General features: G+C 38.1%; 1 protein-coding gene across 1 annotated transcript in view; it reads right to left on the minus strand.

Annotated features, from left to right (window-relative positions):
* The window catches only part of LOC124150131 (histone-lysine N-methyltransferase EZH2-like), a 200,873-nt gene that overhangs the window by 14,552 nt on the left and 160,293 nt on the right, over positions 1 to 26,028 (minus strand). Inside the window, exons 15-16 of the mRNA XM_046522056.2 lie at positions 15,069 to 15,164; positions 182 to 263 (exon numbers count right to left, since the gene is read on the minus strand). Coding sequence (XP_046378012.1) covers positions 182 to 263; positions 15,069 to 15,164 — 178 coding nt within the window. The remainder of the gene's footprint in view (positions 1 to 181; positions 264 to 15,068; positions 15,165 to 26,028) is intronic.

Consider the following 26,028-nt stretch of genomic DNA (forward strand, 5'->3'; position numbering starts at 1 on the left):
GTAGTTCGTTTTCTAGTGCTCAATTTTTGATAAATACATGCATCCCTTTTTTGAATTATGCGTTCAAGTTAATAGAGGTAGGGTATTTTTTATACTTAGTATTGATCAATCAGTCTGATACTGAGTACTGATTGATTAGAGTTTAGGATTATCTATTGTTATGATTGAATGTAAAACTCACCATTGTTGAGGTTAAAGAGAAAGCTGCACATGTATTTGTCATACACCTTCCCTCTTCTGTCAGCTTCGTCTTGTGATATTATCTGTGAAAATAATACTTACATGTACTGATATTCAAGTGAATGCCCTTCCTACAACACACAGACCACTCTAGGATATAACCATTTTATGATGTAACTATACAGACCCCCCCATTCATCTAAACGATACACACAGCCAACTCAATGCTGTAACTATACAGAAGTCCCTTCTCACAGTGGTAAATTCAATATTTTGACTGTGGGATACATGCAGTGTGAGGTAGGATAAGTTTAAATTGTTTACATTAAATTGTGTATTTATATTTATATACACGTACTTGTATAGGTGATCCATTTGTGTGGGTGGTGACCATGGTGACGCTAGGATGTGTTCAGGTGAATTGTTTTTAGAAGCTGGAAATTTTTGTTCAAGCACGTTTCCACATAGGATCGAAAGAAGAAGGAGAAATGCAAAGTGTGGGATAGGACAATATTAAAATTTAGTAACATTGAAAATACCACTAATGCTTCCATTTTATGAAATCACCACTTTCACAGCAAAATTCCATGTATGTTTTGAAATAAAAATGTTGGATATTTCGGATGGAACTCAATTACAAAAACATTCCATTTGTGATGACAAATGTTTGGGTTTTATCAACATGCTGCTTTTGGGATGCCTATTACATCACATATATTTGACACTCAGCTATGACACATACATCGCTGAATTTGACACACAAATTAGAGTCAAATGACATATTATCTCTGTCACTAATACAAGGGTCAAGGTTAAGGTCAAGGTAAAATAAATCACTTGGGAAAACAAATGTTGAGCTTTGAAAACCAAACTTGTTTGAAAATGTAAACAAAGCAAAATTGTGATGTTACATTGTGCAGCATTTTCTGAGCAATAAATGTAACTATTCGTAGCATATATTTGTTCAGGTTTTTTGAGAATATACATGGGAAGTGTATCGAAGCAAGAATTGGGGACTTAAACAAAAACATGGTAATTCAAAAGAATATGTTTTTGATTCATAAAAAAAACATATGCCCCCCTGCCACACACACACATTAGTTTCAGTTATTACTGTAAACGTGTATCAGTGCAGATTCTGATTAACGCATTTATGAAGCAGCATTCAGTTGATGCCACATTGACTCCTTATGGGAGATAAGACTATTGAACTAATAACAGCAGTTTGGATGATAGATTGTATTGTGCAAGTAGATGTATCCACAATGAACTATCAGTAGCTTTATGCTTAGGAGAAAGACTAGTTAGGAAGAATTTCCAAATTGTTTCAATGGAATCACAAGAAATAAAAAAATTATTAAAAAAAATAAATATATATATTAAAGGCAATAGTTGAGCATGTGGTCGCTGCACAGTTTCATGCCAAAATATTCACTAGTTTGAGAGTAATAGCTTTGGAAGTGAAGCCTTGAGTTGTTTGAGACTGGTTCCAAATGGTACCATTGAAATGTAACAAAATACAACGTTGAAAAATTTCAAAATAGCAAAAGGCACCAGTTAAATGGATGAGCAATGCCTGTATGCAATTTGCTGAAAAATGGTGAAAAAATTTCAAGTTATGGCTTTGGAAACAAACCCAAACCACATTTGAGACTAAGGCAAAATTGTTCTCATGGAAATATAAGAAAATAAAATTTACAGAAATTTCAAAATAGCAAAAGGCACCAGTAAAGCTGAAGTTTGTTTGTTTATTTGTTGCTTAACACATCACTCAGTAATATTCCAGCGTTCTGTAAATAATCGAATTGACCAGAGAATCCAGTGATTGATATCATGAGCGACATGAAACCATGCAGTCATACCATGTAAATTCCATATTTTTTTTTGTGCAGTGATAACATATATTTTCTACATGTCTTTTTATGTAGCAACCGAGTAGCCCCTAATATATTGCCAATGTTATTAATAAATATTTTCATGAATCCTATTTTTTTTTTGTTACTACACAAATTGTCCTTTAATGGTCTAGACGATTTGGCCCGGAGTGGTACTATCTGGATTGAAAGAGACCAACATGAATCCATGTAGTCATACCTTGTCCTTTAATGGTCTGGACGATTTGGCCCGGAGTGGTACTATCTGGATTGACAGAACCCAACATGAATCCATGTAGTCATACCATGTCCTTAAATGCTCTAAATGCTACTGTCGAACCCATTTGACAGGCTCATAGTCGAAGGACACCCCCAAATGAAACTCGCTACAACTGTTTAACTAGTAGGCTTTGCATATACTTTAAGTTATGTATGGTATGCATAAATGCTCAGTTTGCAAAACATTAAAACTTTCCGTAGTTTATTTACCTTGAAAGAAAGTATCGACCAAATTTATCTGCACACAACTACCAGAAACGTCCGTTGTTGACTTTTGGCACTTCACGTTGCAGTCTGATATTTTCTTTATACGATCATAATATTTTGTTTGTTTACAAAAGGAAAACACTCAAGTTCCTTAATTTCTAAAAATTAGCTAATTTCAATGTAATTAATTATTAACAAAAACAATCTGAATCGTAACATCATCGATGGGATGGAATTTGTATGGTCATGGCAACGGCGGTAAACAAACAACTCCACATGCATAGTGATCCCCTAAGCTTTAACAATACTTTTGTGCCATCTAACTTAATTTTCAAGAATTATTGACACGGATGTATAAATCTTTGTAAAAAAATGGCACATTTTTATAGAGTTTGCAAATGATTTGTTTGATACACTTTTAGACACATTGACATGCCGACCAACATCAGTGACACATTTGGGCGTGGCCTAACTCACGATTTGTTGAGTTGAACAAAGGCAACAAACACTGCAAATAATGACAAATATGAGATGATACGCAGAATCTGAACTGATATACATTTCCTGATTTCCTGAGGTTGATCTTCCACCCCGGCTGGTGTAGGAGCCGGAGGGTAAAGTCCCTGTGGCGGAGTAGAGTGACAGTGTCCCGATGGTCCAGCAGGCAGTTGTCTATGTACGCCTCGAACTCGATGTCCCAGCAATGGAGGTACGAGGCTATCGGCTTGGTAAGCCGTGTGAATAGCCACTGGGCCGAAGAAATTCCAAATGGGAGGACCGCCCATTGATAATGGACTCCCATGAAGATGAAGCGGAGATATTTCCGGTTGTCGGGATCTATAGGAACATGTAGGTAGGCGTCCTCGATATCCAGACTGATGAGTGCCTCCTGTGCCTGGATCCGGGATCGCAGTAGCCTGAGCATGGTCATCCTGAAATAAGGTGGACGCGCCAGGTAGCATTTGTTGAAAGCGGCGAGGTTGTGGATCATCCTGTGTTTGGCCCAGTCCTTCTAGGGGACAAGGAAGACAGGTGAGTAGAAGCCCCCGGTGTTATGGCTGGGACGTGTACAACCTCTTTCTTGTCTAGCAGTGCTGTGATGTTCCGGCTCATTAGCTGGAGGGTATGTGTCCACTATGGGGGAAGACGTAAGTGGCGGGCCGTCCATAAGCGTCAGCTTGTTTCCGTGTCGGATGATGTTGGTGACCTCTAGGCCGGGCGAGAGGTGATTGCCTCCAGTCTGTCTGCCAACCAGTCTGTGACTTGGTCAAAACCCAGGTTGGATTCGCCAGGGGTGTCGTCATAGCAAGGGATAAAGGCGCCCTCCAAGGAGTCGGATCGATAGCCACTGGAGCATCTGTGAACTTGGGAGCGGCTCCTAGATCTATGACCCTGTCAATAAGATCTGCTGTCACTCCAACGTGAAGACGTACATGGGGAAGCCGAGTCCACGGAGTGACGAGAGATAGAAGGCGTCTGTGAGGTTGGCCGACGCGGCGGAGGCAGAGGCGCGTCTGTATAGGCGCTGTGTAGATAGGCGCCAGCTGAAACGAGGAGGCGTCTGCAGAGGTGCTATAGGAGGCGCTTGTAGAGGCGTCTGTAAAGGCACTGGCATCGACGGCTGTCTGGCCTGTAAGTACTGAATGTACTGGAGGAGAGAGGCGTCTATGGTGGGCGTCTGTGGGAGACCGAGCGTCTGTCTGGGGGATAGTATAGGCGCTGTCTGGTAAGTGAGCGCCACGCTGGGCGTCAAGGTGGTCGCTGCCGTAAAGATAGACGCTGTTGTGGTTGTCAAAGTGCTCTGGGTGGAGACTGCGACCGTGGGGTCCGACATTAAGGTAGCAGTTGAGGTCGGGAGGAAGTCATCTGAGATGGCCGATCTCTGACATCGTGCACCGGTGTTTCCTGGCCTGCTGTGTTCTGCGTTACTTACACACACGGAGGTACTGACTGAAAGCTGTGGGTGAAAGCAGTAAACAGTCTTTGCATCGGTGACCCTGGAGGCATTGAGATGTACAATTAAGGCAAAGGGGGTGGGGATCCCACGACGACATATTACGCCGGCACTTTGAGCAGGAGGGCATGATATCTGCAATGAAGCAGTGTAAAATCACAATGCGTCCCCGCCAGATTATGTATGCTATAATTTGTTTATCCGACTGGGTGGGTTTATGAAACAAATATTATGACAAACGTAAGACAACATACAACAAAACAAACAATACTTGCGAGGATACACCAATCGTGGGGTACCAAGCAAAAAGAATATAGAACGCAAACCACTGAAACCAGTTCACTAACTGCTGGCTACGTAAAATATTTAAGATGGCTACTTGGAACAACAACACACCTGGCATTATGTTTTCATTTGAGAAAACGCCAGTAAGTGTCTAATAACGTTATGCACATGTTTATCAAACATAGAATGTACAAAATACAAACCGTAGGCACAACACAAAGACAAAAAACATTAACTCAGATAGCAAACACGTGAGGGTTTGAATCAGTTTATGCTACAACAAAAAACAGGTCTTCTCTCAGCAAGTGACAAGAGTAATGTAAGGATCCGTGACGTCATGTCCTTTGGTCACGTGGGAGCTGCGTGATGGGTTGGCCCATCAGCTAGTTGGAGCAACTTCTTCAAGCAAAGACCCTCACACAGCTCTTTTCTCTGTACAAGCAGTAATATGCATTAAGGAGTAATGCAGGATAAGTAAAAAATCTTATCCTTACTCAAATTGATTGATTGTGATCGGAAAGTAACAAATTCTTTTCACTGAAGAAGAAGCCAGTATAATGTTAAACTGTAAGTTAATTGTAGTGTTTTGACACGAATGTTAAATAAATTAACTTTTTCATACAAAAAGTAATGGGTATCTTTGAAACTACAAAACTGTAATACAAAATTTTTCTGGGTACAAAAGCACATATCGGTTTGGGTACAAACTCTTAAGAGATTTTACGCACAAAAAATACATTTCAAATGGGATAAAAAAAAGAATTCAGTGGAATTCCTTTTCACATCTTAAAACAAGTATTTATTTACGCAACCAAACTAGGTAGACGATTCATGTTTTGTTCTAAAAGTAGAAATAAAAATTTGAAATGTATGGACACTTCAGAAATAAAGTTATAATTCTATCTAACTTGTCAGATGGTTTGACATTGGTCTATCTAAGAAAAATCCTTATGAAATTGAAAAAAGATTTTTATGACGATGAAAATTTCAAGCACTAAACCTAAGATTATTCAAGGAAAGACAAATGTGGTTATTTTTATTGCAAATACTTTTGTTTTGGGCAATTCTTGTTTCATGATGGCAGGGGCACTTTTATACACACCAACCGAGGAACTTGTGACACACCAGTTGATGAAGTTTGATACTGTGATTGCATACAAGGGAAAAACAGGTTTGCAGCAGTTCATGTATGGAAAAATAAACCACATAAGGTGACATAAAGTCAGGTGGTGTGGCTGACAGGGTAAAATACATCTGACAAGGGTAATCATGTATACAGGGACATTTCTTTTCAGTCCACCCAGAAGGCTGAGACACACAGAACATGATGAAGGTTCATACTCCAATGAATTCACACAAAGTGAAGGTCAATTCTTATAATTTTTTATATATATCACTATTTGTACCGCAAAGGACGTAGACCTGATGAAGGATGTCAGATCCAAAGCTGGTGATGATCTGCATTTATTTTGAATTTTTGTACACACTCTATGAAGGTTCATACTCCAATGAATTCACACAAAGTGAAGGTCAATTCTTATAAAAAAAATTATATCAATATTTGTACTACAAAGGACGTAGACCTTGATCTATACATCATCATATTTAGTGCGTGTTACTTCATGTTTACACTGACAGCCATACAACAACTAGTTGTATCGCAGAATAAAATAGTTCCTCAAAACGAGAGGCGACATGAGCTTACGTATGCTCAACATGGTCAACGGGGACAATTTTTGTAGTTTCTGTCAACACAATGTACTCAAACAATAGCCTCATTAGATGAGAAAGGTCCGTTAAGAACTTCCTCGCTAAGTAGGTCACAGTGACAATACATTTACAAATCAAGTACAAGATGTCAAAATGGCCGACATGATAAACGTGACGGGTGAAATTTTGGAAGTTGTTAATGAACCTGTGACGGTTACATGTTTTAGTCATCATTAATCAACTGGCCAATCAAAGAAAGGTGATTAAAGATGTGTCAAATAGACACTGCAGACTGTCACTGTCAGCCTAAACACGGATCGAGTCGATACTACTTTGGTTTGGAAGTGCATTTCTTCGTTTTGTTCATTAGGATGGGTTGTAGCGAGGATATTCGGGAACAATCATGCAGTCAAACACTCAATGTATACCGGAATGCAGAGTTCAAGATTAAAGGGTCTATATGATCAGAAAGAACGCTTCTGTATGTATTTGTGCTAGGGAATTCCCAGGGGTTTTCCCAGGAATGTGGAAGTAGTCTGTCAGTGTTTACGTCATTTCAAGGACTATGTCTCGTGAAAAACATATGAACATCAAGTTGTGTCGTTAATACACTTATGAACAACAATTTCGCAGTCATGTGACCGACCTCTCGACAATGGAAAAGCCGTATATCTCGTAAACTTCAAATTGAAAAATTGTATCACACTGACTGATAGACAAAAACCTGATGATCACATTTCATTATGGTTCATGTTCCTTTAGGGAACTGTCACACAGTTATTTTACTTTGGTACTGAATTAAATGAAATTAAACTGATATGGTCACTTGCAAACACCAATAATTGTGAAATGTTAAAATGATTTTACCTTATAAATTAGCCTCTACTCCAACTATATTCAAACGAACCAATATGCCACTCAACTTATTGTGGAAACAACATTCTTTGTAGTAAAATAAATGCAATTAAACTCACACTGTCACTTACAACAAAGTTTACATTAAAAATTAGCCTCGACTCCAATTTACTCACCGTCTCTGGTTGGGAGGTGCAACTAATTGTGAAAACATTATATGCTTTGAAGTTTTAAGTACCTTTACTCAATTTAACTCCATGTCAAGCTGAAACTGTACTTAGAGGCCTAACATGGTGCTGTCAGGTCACAATTATTCACAATGGCCTTTCGATGTGTTGCATGCGAGAAGAATGTCAGAACTCAACATGCTGTATCATGTGACAACTGTGACCATTGGACTCATCGTATATGTGGTATCAGACTTTCTGCAGCTCGTTATCGAGAAACTATCTGGACTGAAGAAGACTAAGATGATGAAAAGTTTGAAGGACAGTGAAGAACTGTATATATGTCAATATCTGTAGATATCTGTGAATAACTGGAAAACAGGAAATGACAATACATCAAATAACACGTAAATACTGTAAATCGTGACATTAGTGCATCTCCAAAAGAATGCAATCGCTAGCCCCTAGCCAAAAAAGCGACTCAATATCAATGCGACACCCCCCTCCTCTCAAACATCAGTGGATTTATATCTTAAGAAAATGTCCTCTGTCAGGTTTACAGGAGAAATCTCACCTTAATCCAACATTACATTAATGCAATCACACACCAAATGGCACTGCTTATTAGCACTGAGTAGAGTACTCCGCTAAAACAATACGTGCACGCTGGGTCATGTCGGCCTTTGACGCAGTCGCAAAGAACAAAGACACACCATTTTGCGTGGGTGGTGTCTGTCTGGACTTGAAGGTGTGATGACATAAGTGAGTGGAACTCTTGTCTTGACCCCAGCAGCGATAATTCACAGGATCAGCGTTAGAAATTGCCAAATTGCCTGTAGTCCTGGCCAAACTGCCCAATGGTTAAGGTATCATAAGGACTAGAGGAAATTTGCCATTTTTAAGGGTTTTGCTATTTGTCATCATTATAAGGACTATCGGACTAAAATTGTTAGTTTCTACTGCTGGGGATGTAATAAGTGTTTGAATGACATTGTTTATATACTTGTTACAAGTGCTGCTCAATAAACAGTGATGTGGAATACATAGTTGTTTGTTTTCAGCGTATGTCTAAGTTGGTATTTCTGCTATCCAATATGTCTTATTGTTGATATAAATACGATGTTTAATAATGCGAGCAAAGACCACTCGCATTTTTGGCATTTAATTCACGCTTGCATTAATTTCAAGATTAACAGTACATCAAATAACGTGTAAATATATCATATGTACGACGACATATGCCAAATGCGGTGCTGTTTTCGCCCGAGAAATTGTTGCCATTTTGCTGAGGTGCCATTTTAGCCTGCACCCAAATAGTTGCTTTTTCACATAGATCGTCAACTTTCGCCAGGGCATATATAAGGCAATGTAAGCTTTGTTGATAAATGTTTCCTGCAAAATTTATAACATGACACGTTAGATTAACCTGATTGTTCGTATTTCTGCAACTGACATAATGACCTCGAAAGTTGGTTTTTTTCTGCTTATTGTTTGGAAATGGTCCATAATTTATCATCATCCAGTTATGTACCAATCCAAAACATCAAATTTATACTCAGTTTAAATTAAGATACTGGAGATATGATTATTGAAATCAATTTGCAAAAATATTACAATTTACAAAGGTTCCCAACATGAAACGTAAACCACCTTCAATAATGAAATTCAGGCAAGTTCACGAAAATTTACAAATTTTGTGTTTGTTTTGGTCTTATCCTTGGTAAGATTGAAAACATCAGGATTTTTTTACATAGTAATGTGTAGTTTTCTATCATTAATGTGACAGGATCAGATAGATGTATATATTTTCAGAGTTTTATTAGTTTAGATTGTTACTGAATTTAATATTCAGTCAAGTATGTTTTAAACATTATATACTTCACACTTCAGCTCTCCTAATTCTGTTTCAGCTTACTGCATGAGTACTTTGCCACAGCCTCAATCACCTAGTGCACTATCACACAATAGCCTGCCCAAGCGCGCCCCTCACAGCCCCTTTGTGTTTAACTTTCTAGCTTACTGTCTCAAGTTTAAAGGGTTTAGTTTTTACTACAGTTTATATCACATTTGATGTTACTGTCAAACACACGTATAGCATTGGACGTTGTGGAATTCACAATTTGGACTAATTGTTGTGTTTGATTTATGGACTTTGGAATTCACTTCTAAAGGTTGGTATTTCGATGATATTTTATTGTTTGTACGTATTCCTAGGATTTGTAGGTATATTGTGTTTATGCTGTTGATAATTTGGCTGTTTTTGTCATGTTGTAAATATTAGCTAGATCATAGTAATTAGTTATATTTCTGTATGCATTACAAGTGTTATTATTTACGTAAGGTAAATAATTCAGTAAGCGCAAAAATAAGCCTAAAATACTATTTAACTCAATCTTCAATCACTGTGAAGCTGATGTATGAACGTATGAAGTATGAAAGTATGAAAGTGAAACATATGTGTTGCTAGGTTACATATTGGTATATATGAATGTGTAATATATGAATGTGTTATGTAGGAATGTATGATGCATGAATGAATCAGGGTTTTACTATTATATTTTAGAAATGTTTTCAGGTACTCTGCAATAATCGGTTTGTAGTAATATTGCTGCTATCAGATTGGTCTGCACAGTGTGTATGTATATTCATTTATTTGTCGTGCAGATGTAGCTGTACTCGTGCAGAGGTCTGTGTCTGGACTGATGAACCCAGGTCCACACACTTGGTGGGTTTACTAGGTTTTATATATATTTCTCATATATTGTATGTATACATGATAGTAAATGTATCATGTCACGTTTATGTTACTCTATTTATATGATACGCATATATAAGTATATATGCGGGTTAAGTATGTTTATGATATAGGATTAATTAAGTCTTGATAAGATGTAAGTTTAACAATTAGTAGTTATAGCATTTTGTATATATATCATCTAATGAAATATTTGATGTCAGCATATATTTATATTTTGTGTAATGAATGTTTTACAATTGTTTCAGGGTTTAAGAAATTTATCAGTAATAAACTTGGCTGTAACTGCGAACAACACCTGCGTCTGTCTTTCATGTCATGAAGCAGTTCCGGTTTCATTAATATATGTGCAAAATATTTCTTCAATTGGACCTTGTTTAATGAAGCACCGACTGTTGAAATTGTCCACCCTCTTTACCACACCTTATGCTAAACCAATTCAGCAGGCTAACGGTTAATGGTCAGGACAATTTGGCCTGGAATGATACTATCTGGATTGAAAGAGACCGACATGAATCCATGTAGTCATACCATGTCCTTTAACCTTTAGCCTGCTGAATTATTTTCACACTTCTTACCCCTGCCTGCTGGATTAATTTTAGCATAAGGCGCTCTAAAGAGGGTGGGTGATTTCAAACAGTCGGTGCCTCATTAAACAAGGGCCAATTGAAGAAATATTTGACACATTTATTCCTGATAGAAAACTACACAATACTATATAAAAATATCCTGGTGTTTTCAATCATACCAAGGTTAAGACCAAAGCGAACACAAAATTTGTAAATTTTCTTGAACTTACCTGAATTGCGTTAATTGGTGGTTTGCATTTCTTGCTAGGAACCTTTTAATATCGTAACATTTGTGCAAATTGATTTCAATAATCATATCTCCGATATCTTAATTTTAATTGAGTAAAAATTCGGGTTTTATAATCGGCATATATCAGCGCAATGGTAAATTATGAACCATTTCAGTGAATTTATTATCTAAATGTTAAACAGAAAAATAACTTAATTTTCGAGGTCATCATGTCGGTTGCAGAAATACGAATATTCGGGTTAATCTGACGTGTCATGTTATAAAATTTGCAGGAAACAATTAATGACTTATAAATATTCACTAATCCTAATTTCAAGCATTTTGGTTGAATATTTACGATATATAAAAATAAACAACCCGTATCATGATGCTAGCAGATGTCTTAAAATCAAACATGGCGCGCTTCGCCCGACCTCCGCATAACTTATTGCTATTTTAATATCAACAAAGTTTACATTGCCTTTATATAACTTGGCGAAAGTTGACGATCTTCTCAATCGAAGAATGTTTTATTCGTCATATTCTGATTAATATGACGAGAGAAAAACGAAAATAAAGATCGTGAATTCTGACAGCACTATTTCAATAAGTGCAAAGGTCACCGGATGTGATGTCACAGACAGGGGTAGTCCGCTGATAATCTTTCGAAACAAAACAATTACAATAAATTTTGAAATAGTTCGCCTATCACATACAGCAAAAACATAAGTCGATACACAGTATCAGTAATCACCACTAACATGAAATAAAAATGTGACTTTGACGATATAATTCGCATAATAGTTAATCCGTTTGACCTTGTATGCTCCCGTGACCCGGAAACGGTAGACGATAAATCAACATGCCACATGCAAGTTTCTCGGTATCTTTTATTTGAACTTCTGTTGATATTTAAGATTCACCATTAAATGTTACGGTGAATATAAATGGGACATGATTCATATTTCTGCGATGTACACGCTGATAAGTTTCACTACAACTACTTCACTACAAGTGTATCCCACGTAATACGTCTATGGATATAGTCGATCAGCAAGATCACCATCAACAACAGGTGCGCGAAAATGGGCTTGACCAAAACGTGTTTCAAAATAACATCCCCGCGTTGCTGAATATGATAGGGTATATATAAGCAATAAAATGCTACATACATATTTTCGGTGTTAGTTCCACATTACATTTAGGATATCTTTCCTTTCGGGAATACATTCATAGATTCTAGCATGATTTTAGAACAGTTTCACGAAGGATTTCTAAATTTATTCCAAAAATATGAAGACCACCATGATTGCGTATTGATGATAGATTTGTAATTGTTTAATTATTTACAGCTGTTTACAGGTTTTAAAATTTTAAGTTATATTTAATAGTTATTTTTTCCCACAATGATGGTGTGTGGGGACAGTAAATATTAGTCTTTGCATCAGCACAGTGTAACTGATCAAACTTTACATGGTGGCACATGAGCTGGTAAGTTTGCCATATGTTTCTTAGAAAATGCTATCTCAGTCTTCTGGTTGGAATGAAAAGAAACATGCCTGTGTACCTGTTTACCCTTGCCAGATGTATTTTTTCCACTCAGCCAATCCATTACTTTTGTTCACCTTATGTGGTCTATTTTATACATACTGCTTCCAACCTGTTTTTCCTTTGTATGCAATCACATTATCACAACTTCCTCAGCTGGTGTGTATAAAATTTCCCGTCATCATGAAAAAAGAATTATAAAGGAAAGTCATATTTTCATTCAAAAACATATCTGTCTTTCCTTGAATACTCTTTGTCTAAGTGCCAGAAATGTCAGTGTCATGAAAAAAATTAAAAAAAGATTTTCTTTAGGACTTTTCTTAGATAGACCTAGATCTAAGTCAAACCATGTGACAAGTTAGGTAGAATATTAACCTTATAAGCCCTCATTTCTGAGGTGTCCATATTTTTCACATTTTTAGGACAAAACGTGATCCGTGTAGATCTGCCTGTTTTGTTATGTAAAACAAATTCTTGTCTTAAAAAATGAGAAAAGGAATCATTCAGACAAATTTTTTTTAACCCATTCATTCACGAAAAACAGTTGAAATGTACAGTGGTGACTTTTGTACCCAAAATTTCTAGTAATGTTACCCAAATGGGTATGTGATTTTGTAGATCTACCTAGAATTATTCCAAAGATATTCATTAATTTTGGTGTCTTAAACTTAACATAATATCACTTTCTTATCAAAACAATACATTCTAACTTAGGTTTAACCAACTTAACTGGCCTCTTCTTCAGTGACAAGGCGTCAATTTTCTCTCAAAACTAAACAATCAATTTCAAGGATCAGTCATAATCATATTATGAACTTGATGAAATATTTTATTATGTGTTCTGTTCATCTACATGAAAACATAAATATAATTATGGAAATATTGTCTTATTTTCTTAGGTACAAATTCACAAAGTATTTTGGGTACAATTTAATTTGTTTTGGGTACAAAATCACATATAGGAGCCGAGAATCTATATATGTATTTTACACTAACTCGTCGTGTACCAAAGTTTTATCGGTTCAGAGGACGGGAGGTTCTCAGAAAGTTTTCAACAACATCTTTAAAATTTTAAATTGTTCTTTTTGTAATGTTCGAACAATAACAATATTATGTTGTTATTAATATGGCATATCAATACGTTATATCGCTCTCCGTTGCGTTCGTTTTCAGAAAATATTTTTAAATTAAATTCATCGAGCGTGAAATCCATTACGGTTTCGGATTTAGACTTACACATTTGATGGCGACAATCACAAAGAAATATGAAACACATAGGAGTGAAGACTGCTCTCCAAATCAATAAATAGTAAATAGTTGACAAAAAATAGTAAATTATGTATTTTCTTTTGAATTTGAATCTATTTCAGAATTTCTTTATGATAGCTTACCAACTTTTGCATCCATGTGTCACATGCGTTACGTGCTTCTGGTTTCAGATATGATAGCTAAAATTGCAAGTATTTTGATTTTTTCTCGTAAACTGCATTATTTTGCTATTGAATGGTTTACCTAGAATGTATATAAGTTCAGATTTTGCGTATCATCCAATATTTGTCATTTTCGCAGTGTTTGTTGACTTTGTTCAACTCAACAAATCGCGAGTTAGGCCACGCCCAAACGTATCACTGACGTTTGTCGGCTTGTCAATGTGTCCGAAAGTTTATCAAACAAAATCATTTGCAAACTCTTTAAAAATGAAATTCTTTTTACAAAGATTTATACATACCTGTCAATAATTCTAGAAAATTAAGTTAGATGTAACAAAATGATTGTAATAGTCTAACGGGATAACTATGCATGTGGAGTTGTTTGTTTACCGCCGTTGCCATGATCGTACAAGTTCCATCCAATCGATGATGTTACGATTCAGATTGTTTTTGTTTACAACTAGTTACACCGAAAGTTGCTAATTTTTAGAAATAAAAGAACATGAGTGTTTTCCTTTCGGCAGCAAACAAAAATTTATGATCGAATAGGAAAAATGATGAAATTATAAAGAAAATATTGGACTGCATGCCCACAACGTGAAGTGCCAAAAGTCAACAATGGCCGTTTCTTGTAGTTGTGTGCCGAGAAGTTTGGCCGAAACTTTTTTAACTCGCAATATTTTCTTTTTGAGGTAAATAAATGACTGAAAGTTTTGATATTGAGAAAGCTGAGCATTTATGCATGTCATACGTAATTTAAATATTACGCAAAGCCTTCTTGGTGAATAGATATGGCGAGTTTTATTTTGGGGTGTCGTTATGCTATTCGCCTGTCGAATGGGTTCGACATTAGATGCACGGGAAGTGACACCTCTGTCGAATGGGTTCGACGTTAGCGTGCAGAGCTTTAATGGTTAACGATTAATGGTCAGGACAATTTGGCCTGGAATGATATTATCTGGATTGAAAGAGACCGACATGAATCCATGTAGTCATACCTTGTCCTTTTAAATAAAACAACCTCACCTCTCCACAGTACTCGGATATAAATTCATTCTTTTCTGCTGGTACCTTCAGGAATATTCCCCATCCAGCAACGTCTGAAGGAGCTAGCAGCAAGTGCTGAAAAAGTGAATAAGTGTGTAAAGAGGACATAAAGCACTATGACTCATACAATGCTGTATACAATGTATTGTTGTCTAACAAGTATGTGACGAGTAGCATGGTGTTTACATGCAAAAATAGTGCCACGGCACTGTAGCTCACTTAGATACATAGTCAACAAAGACAGACACTTAAAGGGCCAGTGCGTCGACTGTTCTGAAGCATATGTTGCAAACATTAGCCGATAACCCCTGAGCTAATTCCGATAGCCGTATTCCGTGAGAGTGGTTTCTGCTCCAGTGACCACTACGTAGATGTAGGCTTATCACATGATCAGGTTTTTCATTTGTTTGTAAACAAACGCACTTATTATGAAATAAGAACATATGGGCCTAATGCAAGGCTTTCTGTGTGCTTAACTTATTGTTTTGCATAAATATATAGATATGCTACTGCAACTATGACAGTGAGGTGTATGACAATAAAGCTTTACACACCAAAGTAACCATAAGGCTAGCTCTCTGTAAGGTTTCGATGACCGCACGTGGAGCCATACAACCAATGTAAACAAGAGGACAAGTCGTCGATATTCCTGGGAATGGCAAATTCTTGTCGTAGATAAATATATGAAACCTTTTGCAATGGAAACTCAAAATACAGTGATCCCTCGCTATTGGGCTCTTCGATAAAGCGCTACCTCGGTTACTACGCGCGGTATGGCATGGCTCCCAAAATTTATGTACACTTTTAATACTGAGAGTTTTACACAGCCGTGATTGTATTGTTGTTCGTTGTTCATTTGCACATAACGCTTCTCATTGCATAATCAACCGTTTATCGCTGAATGGAGTTCTAATAATCTGTTTGAAAACATCCGCGGCAAGTCCCGGAAATACGATTGTTCTACTAGTTAACTTTTCACACTATACATCCTTTGATCTTAGAAGCGCATGCATGCAATAAAAGAGAACCACAAGCAAAGTTTATTTTCTTAATTAGTGGGCAATCCAATTTGAGGCGACACTATCAACTCACATGTAGTTGCTGTCACAACACGGCGGTCATTCCTTTTGATTCGGATCAAGTAACCGTATCAAACCAATTAATCTGGCTTGAATGTGTATCTATATTTGCATGAATGTGTATGAATGCGCATAGTGCTGGTCAAAACTCTCGTTTTCCGTATTTTAAGCAACATGACCAATCAATGCCACTGAATCACCCTCTACTTGTGTAATGAATTGTGATTGGCTCGTCACTCATAGCGTCTGTTACTACCATTATCGATCGATATTTTCATGTAAGTAGACTACATTCACATTGAATGTGACAGTTAAGGCTTGTAAATAATAACAAACGGCGAAAACATAATGGATATATATTTTTACACTATGAACGGTAAACAACTTGTATCATTGCTATTTGCGAGACAAGGCGAAGATCGTGAGATTGGCCAGGCGCGCTCCCCCACCTCGACTAAACGGCTCATCGTCTATAACGCCCACCAATTATTTGGACCCCATTGGTAGCGTTGTAGCGAGGGACCACTGTATATTTGTTTAAAAAATCCCCAAATATCAAAAGGAACCAGTTCACCACTGGTGCTATCTATGCACAAAGTTTTTTGAAGAAGAGCACAACCACCAATTTCAGTTGAAGTCATAGTTGTTGCCATAGAAACTCATAAAATTAATTTGAAAAATTCCAAAACTATTAGAGGGCACCAGGTCACCACTAAACCTATCTATACAACAAGTTTGGTGAAGAAATAATGTATGTTTTTCAAGATCTGTTTCAGAAACGACATCATGCACCTATGCAGTGATGGAAGGATGGCGTCCATTTATATAAACCCCTGCAAAACATGTTGCTGGGGATAAACAAAGTATAAATATGCAAATGGAAAGAGTTTTTTCACATTTTAGGATATTTTCTCAATTACAGCTAAACAAATGAAAACATATGCAAGATCTTGAACAGACTGTGGGATATGTGACAAAGCTGGCTACAAGGAACTCTTAAAAAGAGAGTCTTCTGCAACATCATTGGCTTCATACTACCAAGGCATTTATATAGTAATCTAGGGCTTGGTAAACACTGGCTTCTAATCCTATCAATCTGGCAATTAGTATTTTGTAACTCATCCGTAAGATAAACATACAAGCTTTCTCTTCAATCTGCCTGTGACTGAAGCCACTTGGGCAGCGCTTGGGTTGTTGGCTTCACTTTGCTGTCTTGGTGTGAGAATTGAACTGTGCATGAACAAAAGGTGTGACGTCATACTCAGAAATTTTTTCATTCATGATCTACGAACACCAAGAACAGTTGACATACTGGTTCATTACACAATATTTACTATCAGCAATGATACCGACATATTTTTCCTGCATTAATATATTGACAAATATAAAGATATAACATTTCAACAACATTTCTAAAACTGACATAACAAATGGAGAGGCAGGATCTGCTGCTTGCACTATTGGTAACCAGTAACTGTCACAGCCTACGTACATGTAAAGCTAACAAAAGCTAAGGAACAAAGATGGTTGAGTACCTCTGTGGCTTCAAATACATGGCACGTGAGGACTGGAACTAAAAGTTGTAGTGAACAGTAACTAGAGCCCAATGATCCTTTATAATATGAGGGATGGCAAAAAGAATTCTAAGCCTGACTAACTTTCAACTATAGGCCGGCCATAACAAAGTGAACTAGTCAATGTAGTACATTGTTTGAGTAGTTCATTGCAAGTGTATTTGGTCTGTTGTGGCCATTGAATATTTAAGTGACAGCCAGTTGAACGTGATTGGGATCCAAATGGATAAGAAATGAAAAAGAATGAGTACCGAGCAGTCATCAAGTTTTTTACTTCAGAGAAAAGTACTCCCCTAAAACGTCATGACCGTATGTCACAAGTGTTTGGAGATAAGTGCCCTAGCTATTCCACTATTAAACAATGGGCTGGGAAAAGAAGCCTTGTTGATGACCCTAGGTCTGGACATCCCTCAACTTCCACCAATGAAGATTTACTCAAGGAGATAGAAAAACTTATACTGTCAGATAGATGTATTACCATTGCTGAACTTTAGGAAGACACAGGTCTAGGTCATGGATCCACTGAAACTATTATTCATGAACATTTACAGATGAAATGCTCGTTGGGTGCCAAAGTCTCTAAATTCTATCTTAAGGAAAATAGAACTGACATTGCCAGTGAAAATTTGAAGCTTTTTGAGGAGGATTTCGTCAAATTCAAAAATACATTGGTATCGAATAATGAAACATTGGTCTACGACTATGATCCCAAGTCAAAACGTCAATCCATGGAATGGCACCATTACACTTCTCCAGTACCAAAGGAAATCAAGCCTTCAAGATCAGTGAAGAAAGTTATGGTCACTGAATTGGGGGATGCAAAGGATGTGATCCTTGTTGATTACTCAGAAAATCTCACACCTCTTGACTTGCAAAAGCTGCTGTTTGACAATGTGTGTTTGAAGAGCTTCCTCACCCCCACACTCGCCAGTCCTGGCACCAAGTGATTTCCACCTGTTTCTTAAACTGGAAGAACACCTTCATGGAAACCACTATGATGACAACAATGACATCAAAGATGCCGTGAATGGGGTTTTCAGGATGGCTTCAGAAAATTTCTTCCTGATATAAACATATTTATTTCCATAAAGTGGAGGGATTGGCAAACAAGCAAATTTTGCTTATCTGAATGCCTCTCCCAAACATGATACATATACAAATAGCAATGTATTGATAGTGACATGAGAAATAGCATACATTGTATAATTGGCATTAAAGATAAGTATTGTTCTGTAAGTGTTTAATTACTGGATTATCTTCCATAACTACAGTTACATTATTATTTACATTTAGCACAACAACATCGCAGTATCATATAGCAAAGCCATCATCTCAGACAAAATCTCTAAATCGGCAAGAAGATAGAATAACACTGTGCACCGATTTCAAAATTTCAAGATTTGTTACTGTCGTTACATTTGAATTACCATTTAGAATTGAATTTAAATCATAGCCTTTTACGAAATAATACATGTTTTGCCTTACTGTACTGTTTAAGGGACACATAAGAAAGAAATGAAGTGCATCTTCTGTATGATAGCCACATCAACATCTCGGGCTGTCGGATATAAATCTGTCAAATTTGTCGGCGTTTAGATCACTGCAGCCAAGCCTGAGACGGGAGTGTATAACCTGACAGAATCTTGATCCATAATTTGTATCAAAGTATATACCATTTGTATCAAAGTATATACTATTCCTATCATTGCTTTTTACAAAACTTTTAAAACTTTCTAAGCTACTGGCATTGGTGTATTCAATAGGTAGTGAGTTCCAAATATAAACTGTATCTGGAATAAATGATTTGGCATAATTATTTGATGTACACTTTGTGGTTTGCAGCTGTGAGCAGTTTCTCAAATTATAATCACTTGCATCCGACACTCTATTTGGAACTAAGGATGAGAGATAGTCTGGTACTAGATTGTTAACCTTTTTATAAAAAATATTTAACTTTTGAAAATGCCTTTTTTCTTCTAATGACGTAAGATTTGTTTCTTTATAAAGTTTTCCGTGACCTGTGCCACAACGGCCCCACAAATAGTTCTAAGTGCATCTAGATTAAGTTTTTCAAGTAGTAACGCCTGTTCTTTTGTGCATTTGTCCCATATGTGGCAACAATAATCAAATATCGGTAATATGAAAGATTTATAAATAGTTTCCAGTGTTTTTCTATTTAAACGATACCTGAAACTCCTGAGACAGTTAATCATTGGACTGACTTTCTTGACAAGGCTATTAATGTGATCATTCCACATACAATCTTCTTGGAGAGTAAGTCCTAGATGATTATGAGAATGAACTTCCTGAACAGTAGTGTTACTCATTGTTTTACATTTGGAAGAATCTTCCAGGAAAATTGGATAGATACTGTTTTATTAGGATTGAAATCGACCTGCCAGTTTTCTGCCCAAGAGGATATTCTACTTAGATCGTTATTCAGACAATAAGCTGCTGTATTCGGGTCATTCGGAATTTCTCCCTGACTGGAATTGAAAAGCTTCACTATCTATAGTGTATGGCAAAGCAGGGCAATTATGTGGAAAAATTAAATTAAAAACACTTTCACAATTGATGGTTTTGTTTGTTAGGCTTAGAACCTTTTGACTGCCCTTGTATCTCTTGTGACACGATGTAACACATGGGAAATATCTGGCAAACCCTCAGGAGTAGTTGGTAACAACAATCTGAATGGTTAATGGAAATCATTACCAAGTCATGTGGTTGCAGCCTCAAATTGTATCATATATCAACAGGAGCTTTATAATCTGACAGGATTTATATTGTGACATCCTCACTAACCCAAAGACATGTAGTTCAAGATTGAGTACCTCAACAGCTCAGAGCCAAACAATCCGTCAGAGTATTTAATGTGACTGTGTAGTCTGTGATTAAGTATATCTGTAATACACTATAGCAGCACCAATATGTACTATCTCAGAAATGTTTGTTTTATGTGTGGGTTCTCATTTGTATAAATCAAAATGTTTGAATCGAGGTTGCAATAAAATGAAGCAAAATCATTTTGGAAAGTGATGGCTCCAAGGGGGAAAATGCATATGCTATCAAATTATCCAATGACACAGACACAGTGTCGGTTGCCCAAGCTGCTGGATCTGGCACAGCACAAAAGAATGACTTTGCACTGTTATCTGATGCCTTGAAATCATAATTTTCTCCAGAAGAAAGGAGGATAAATTTCAAGGTAGAGCTACAAGGTCGGAAATTGTTGAAAGGAGAAAGTGTTCTGATGTTCTGCTCAGAGACAAGAATATTAGCTCACAGAGCTTACCCAGATATGAGAGCTATTGATGTTGATGGGCTGGACATGGATCAGTTTATTAAAGGATTAGTTTCGAGGGAACTTGGACTTGCTGAAAGCCATGCAAAATTGGAAAACTTGGATCAGGCAGCAAGAGAAGCCTCTGTATATCTATCTGTTGAAGGAACAGAAAGTTATCGATATTTGCAGAGACATTAGCACCGATTGTGAAAGATGATGTGATTAAGAAAACTTCTCAGCAGCAAGAAACACTTGTGAGTTACATTGCAAAACAAGATGTCCTTTCAGGAATGGCTGATACCATTAAACCAACAACCTTGGGCCATATGCAGGGTGAGAATGGATATTTTCCTTTTCAGCTGAGACTTCTTTGCAATGGAGCGGGGTCCATAATTTGGGGGTGTTTATTGTGGAAACCATCAGTTTTAACAAATTTGTGATGACAAAAATTCGCAGATCCGCAAAAGATTCTCATCCCTGCATATGAGATATGGACAGCGAAAAACAACAGCCTGGCCATATTCAAAGGGACTGTAGAAAACCTCAGGGCAGGAATAGGAATTCCAATGGGTAGGGGCCAGGGGAAGGGGTAATTCCTCTCATTAATAAACACAGTGAGACCGAACAAAATGTTGGTTTGGTTGTTTTGTTGTTTAACGCTGCACTCAGCAAAATTCCAGCTACTGTAAAACGTGAAATTAAGGCGAGCGTGAATTAAAACTGTGAGTGGTCTTTGCTTGCATTATTAAACATCGCATTTATATACTGAAGCAAATTAAAAACTTCACATTTTTAAAAGTAATCCCATATATGATATACAACGGACAAATGTATCAGAGAAGGTAATTTTTAATCATTAATATCCAAAGAAGGATTTTAATTAACGGTGGTAACCATAATTTGTTCCAAGCACCTACGGTATTCGCTAATAACAGTTTAAATCCTAAGTCCCAAGCACGAGAATCTGATGGCACACAAGTTCAATAGCGTGTATGGCCACTATGTGCGTTGACAACTGCAACACAACGCCTCCGCATGGACCTTGTGATGCTTGTGAACACATGATTGGAAAGACGCCATTGTTGCTGCAAAATTGTGACAAGATCTTGCAAATTCTGTGGTTGGTTTTGGAGAGTGCGCAGACTTCTGCCAAGAGCATCCCAGACGTGTTCGATGGGCTTGAGGTCGGGAGACCTTGACGGCAAGTCCATGACATTGACTCCCGCATTCTGAAGGAAATTCTTTGTCAAAATTGCTGTGTGGGGTCTGGCATTGTCGTGTTGGAAGATCAAACCGGGTCCATGTGCTGCCATAAAAGGCAGAAGTTCTGGTGCCAGTACCTGGTCGCGGTAAGCAGCAGCGTTGAGGTTGCCACGGATGACAAGAAGCCTGGAACGTGCATTGCCACAGAAAGCACCCCACACCATGACACTTCCGCCTCGAAATCTGTCAACTTCCTGTTCACAATACTGGGCGTAACGTTCATGACGGCGCCTCCACACCCTCGCCCTACCATCAGCAAATCGAAGATTCAATCAGGATTCATCACTGAAGACGACTTGATTCCAATTCCTCTGAGTCCATCGTAAGTGTCGCTGTGCCCACAATTGACGTTGACGTCTGTGTAATTGAGTCAGAATCGGCCCGCAGTATGGCCATCGTGCTTGAAGGTGAGCAGTTCTCAGACGGTTTCGAACAGTTTGCGCACTCAGTCTACCCCTAAACAGTTCATTTCTGGTTGATGTAGCTGTCAAAAATCGGTTACGGAGGTGACGTAAGACAATCTCGCGATCCTCTGCATGTGACGTCACATGTGGTCGACCTGGCCGAGGGCGATCAGCAGTGGTACCAGTTTGCTGTAGACGCGTCTGTAAATCATAAACAGTCCGTCGACTACAACCAATCGTCCTTGCGACTTCAGCTACGGACGTTCCCGTCTGCAACATTCTGATGGCACATTCACATTACACATTTGAAAGGCGTGGCATGACAAATGGCCGTAAAGACTTTTGTTTTCTTCCTTTTTTTGTTAATGACTGCTAACAAGTATGGCTGAAAACACGTGCGGTTTTATGGCCACGTGACCAGATGCACATGAAAAACCACTTTTGCCACTATAGTGCTGTGCACATGATTTTGATCGATTAACCTGCACAAAAACGGGTGTTATCTGAAGACAATACGTGGCCATTACTGTTAAAATACACAATAAGGGCCCACAATGATAACTGGTCAAAATGTTAAAATTTTAGGATTGTGAAGTTTTTAATTTGGTTCAGTATATCAACAATAAGACATATTGGATAGCAGAAATACCAACTTAGACATACGCTGAAAACAAACAACTATGTATTCCACATCAATGTTTATTGAGCAGCACTTGTAACAAGTATATAAATAATGTCATTCAAACACTAATTACATCCTGTGAATTGTCACTGCTGGGATCAAGACAAGTGTTCTACTCACTTATGTCATCACTGATCACACCTGCAAGTCCAGACAGAAGTCACCCAACACGGTGTCTTTGCTCTTTGCGACTGCTTAAAGGCCGACACGAGCCAGCGCGCACGTATTGTTTTAGCTGAAGGACTCTACTCAGCGCTAATAAGCGGTGCTATTTGGTGTGTGATTGGATTAATGTAAGGTTGGATTAAGGTGAGGATTCTCCTGGAAACCTGACAGAGGACTTCTGTTTAGATATCAAACAATAGGTATCATTGTGTATAATTCTAAGAATACTACCTCTATTACATCACATCTATTACATCTTTAGATTTTTCGACAGACGTCCTCTTCACTGCCAATTATCCCATAGTCTTGAGGTAAACCCTATCCCTTCTAAACATCACTTCTTTCCAATAACCTTCATCGACTAGATGTAAGATATATTGGGGAGGTGGGAGGGACTATTTCCTGATGAATAGAGGTAGTATTCTTAGAATTATACACAATGATAACTATTGTTTGATAATTCCTACGAATATCCTACCTCTATTACATCATAGCCAGTATTTACCAGAGGGACAGGTGGGATCTTGTCATCTAGTACTCCTGGATAATTGGCAGCATTAAAGTAAGGGAAACACATAGGCACAACGGGGTATGACTCAATGCCAGACTTTCTGATTTCACCCTTGGCAAACCTGCAGAAGACTTGGCACTTGTGGCGTCCTTCCCGTTTTATGATCTCATGATTGTTACCTGTTTTTGGTGGATATTTGACATCATTTATATGTTTTCCTCTCCGGTTGATGACCTTTCTGACGTCACTTCCGGTTCTGAGAGCATTTATGACGACACTATTGGTTCATTCTCCTGTGACATCACTTGGGTCATTATGACGTCACTTCCGGTTCTGAGGTCATCTATGATGTCACTTCCGGTTCATTTGTCATTGTGACGTATCTATATACTTGTTGCTCTATAGACAACAAGCATATATACTTATCTCACCTCAGGTATGATAATGACGTACTTTTACGCTGATGACGTGTTTCCCTTTATATATTGGTGATAAAACGTACCCTTTTACGTAATTCCGGTTCTGCAGGTTCTACCTTCCCAGACAACACCTCCGGTAGTTATACATGTTACGCCGAGCGACTAACAATGTAATAACCCTATCACCTTATGATCTATGATCCCAGGTGTTAGCCAATGATCTGTCCAAGCTAGTTGACATATTGTAAAGGCTAACTTACCTTATTTTGAGGTACTTCTGGGGATCTCCCCCCCCCCCAAGTTCTGAGTAGCTGAAATGTAGTATCTCAGAGCTCTGATGGGGCATAATAGTCTATCTGGATGATCAACTGTTTTACTCAATGATGGGATAGAGTATTGTCTATGTCCTCGAGGCCCAAACGCTGATGCCTGGTTTTTGGCGATAAATTCTGGAAGTACTCTGAAAGATATTTTGCTCCAATCTTGTGAATGCGTAATAGATGAGATATCAATAGCGTGAAGCTCAGACACTCTTGCAGCTGTAGCTAACGCTAAGAGGAAGGCAGTCTTTATAGAAACAGTTAAAAGTGTAGCCTCTGCCATTGGTTCATATGGAGCTTCCATCAGTGCAGACAGAACGATGGATAAATTCCATTTAGGGAAAGTGTGTGGGATTTTAATGTCTTCCAGTGAAAACGATTTCATGAGTTGATTTAATACTGGGTGAGATCCTATGGATAAACCGTCATGTTGTAGAACTGAGGCTAATGCTGATCTATAGCCTTCAAATGTACTATGTCTGAACCCTTTCTCATTTCTCAGGTGAAGAAGAAAATCAGCCACTATAGGTATTGTTATATTTTCGTCACGCAAACCTCATTCTATTCGCCACTGGCAGAATTTTCTCCATCTGATGTTATAGATAGCTGAGGAAGCTGGTCTCCATGAGCTAGCCACCGCGTCTGAAGCTGATTTAGAAAAAACGGAAACTTGCATCTTTGTCGCGATAGTTTCCAGGCGTGAAGGTGGAGATTTGTCAGGTTGCCGTAAAATATGTCCGATTTTGGTTGGCGGAGGAGATCGTGATGTTCTGGCAGTTTGAGCGGCTCTTCTATGAGAAGTGGAATCAGTCTTGAATACCACGCTCTGTTGTGCCATGCTGGGGCTATCAGAATTATGACTCAATCTGTGTCCTCGATCTTCCTTATTACTCTGTCCAGGAGAGACGAAGGAGGGAAAGCGTAGGCAAACATCCCTTGCCAACTCATGGATAGGGCGTCGACCTGAAGGGCTAATGGATCTGGGACTGGGCTGACGTAAACAGGCATGTGGCAAACAAATCCAGGTGAGGGTATCCCACGTCGAGGTTATCCACTTACCTCGGGGTGGAGAGTCCATTCCGTGGGTACAATCTTGTTTTTCCGGGATAGGGAGTCTGCCAGTATGTTCACTTTTCCTGATATGTGCCGTGCTTCTTTCCTGCAACTCACTGAGTCTGCCAAGGCAAATAAAAGCGTAACCTCCTTCAACAAAAGTGCTGACCTCGTGCCCCCTTGATG

The sequence above is a fragment of the Haliotis rufescens genome, unplaced genomic scaffold (assembly GCF_023055435.1).
Source record: "Haliotis rufescens isolate VD_foot unplaced genomic scaffold, xgHalRufe1.0.p SCAF_4, whole genome shotgun sequence".
Lineage (NCBI taxonomy): Eukaryota > Metazoa > Mollusca > Gastropoda > Lepetellida > Haliotidae > Haliotis > Haliotis rufescens.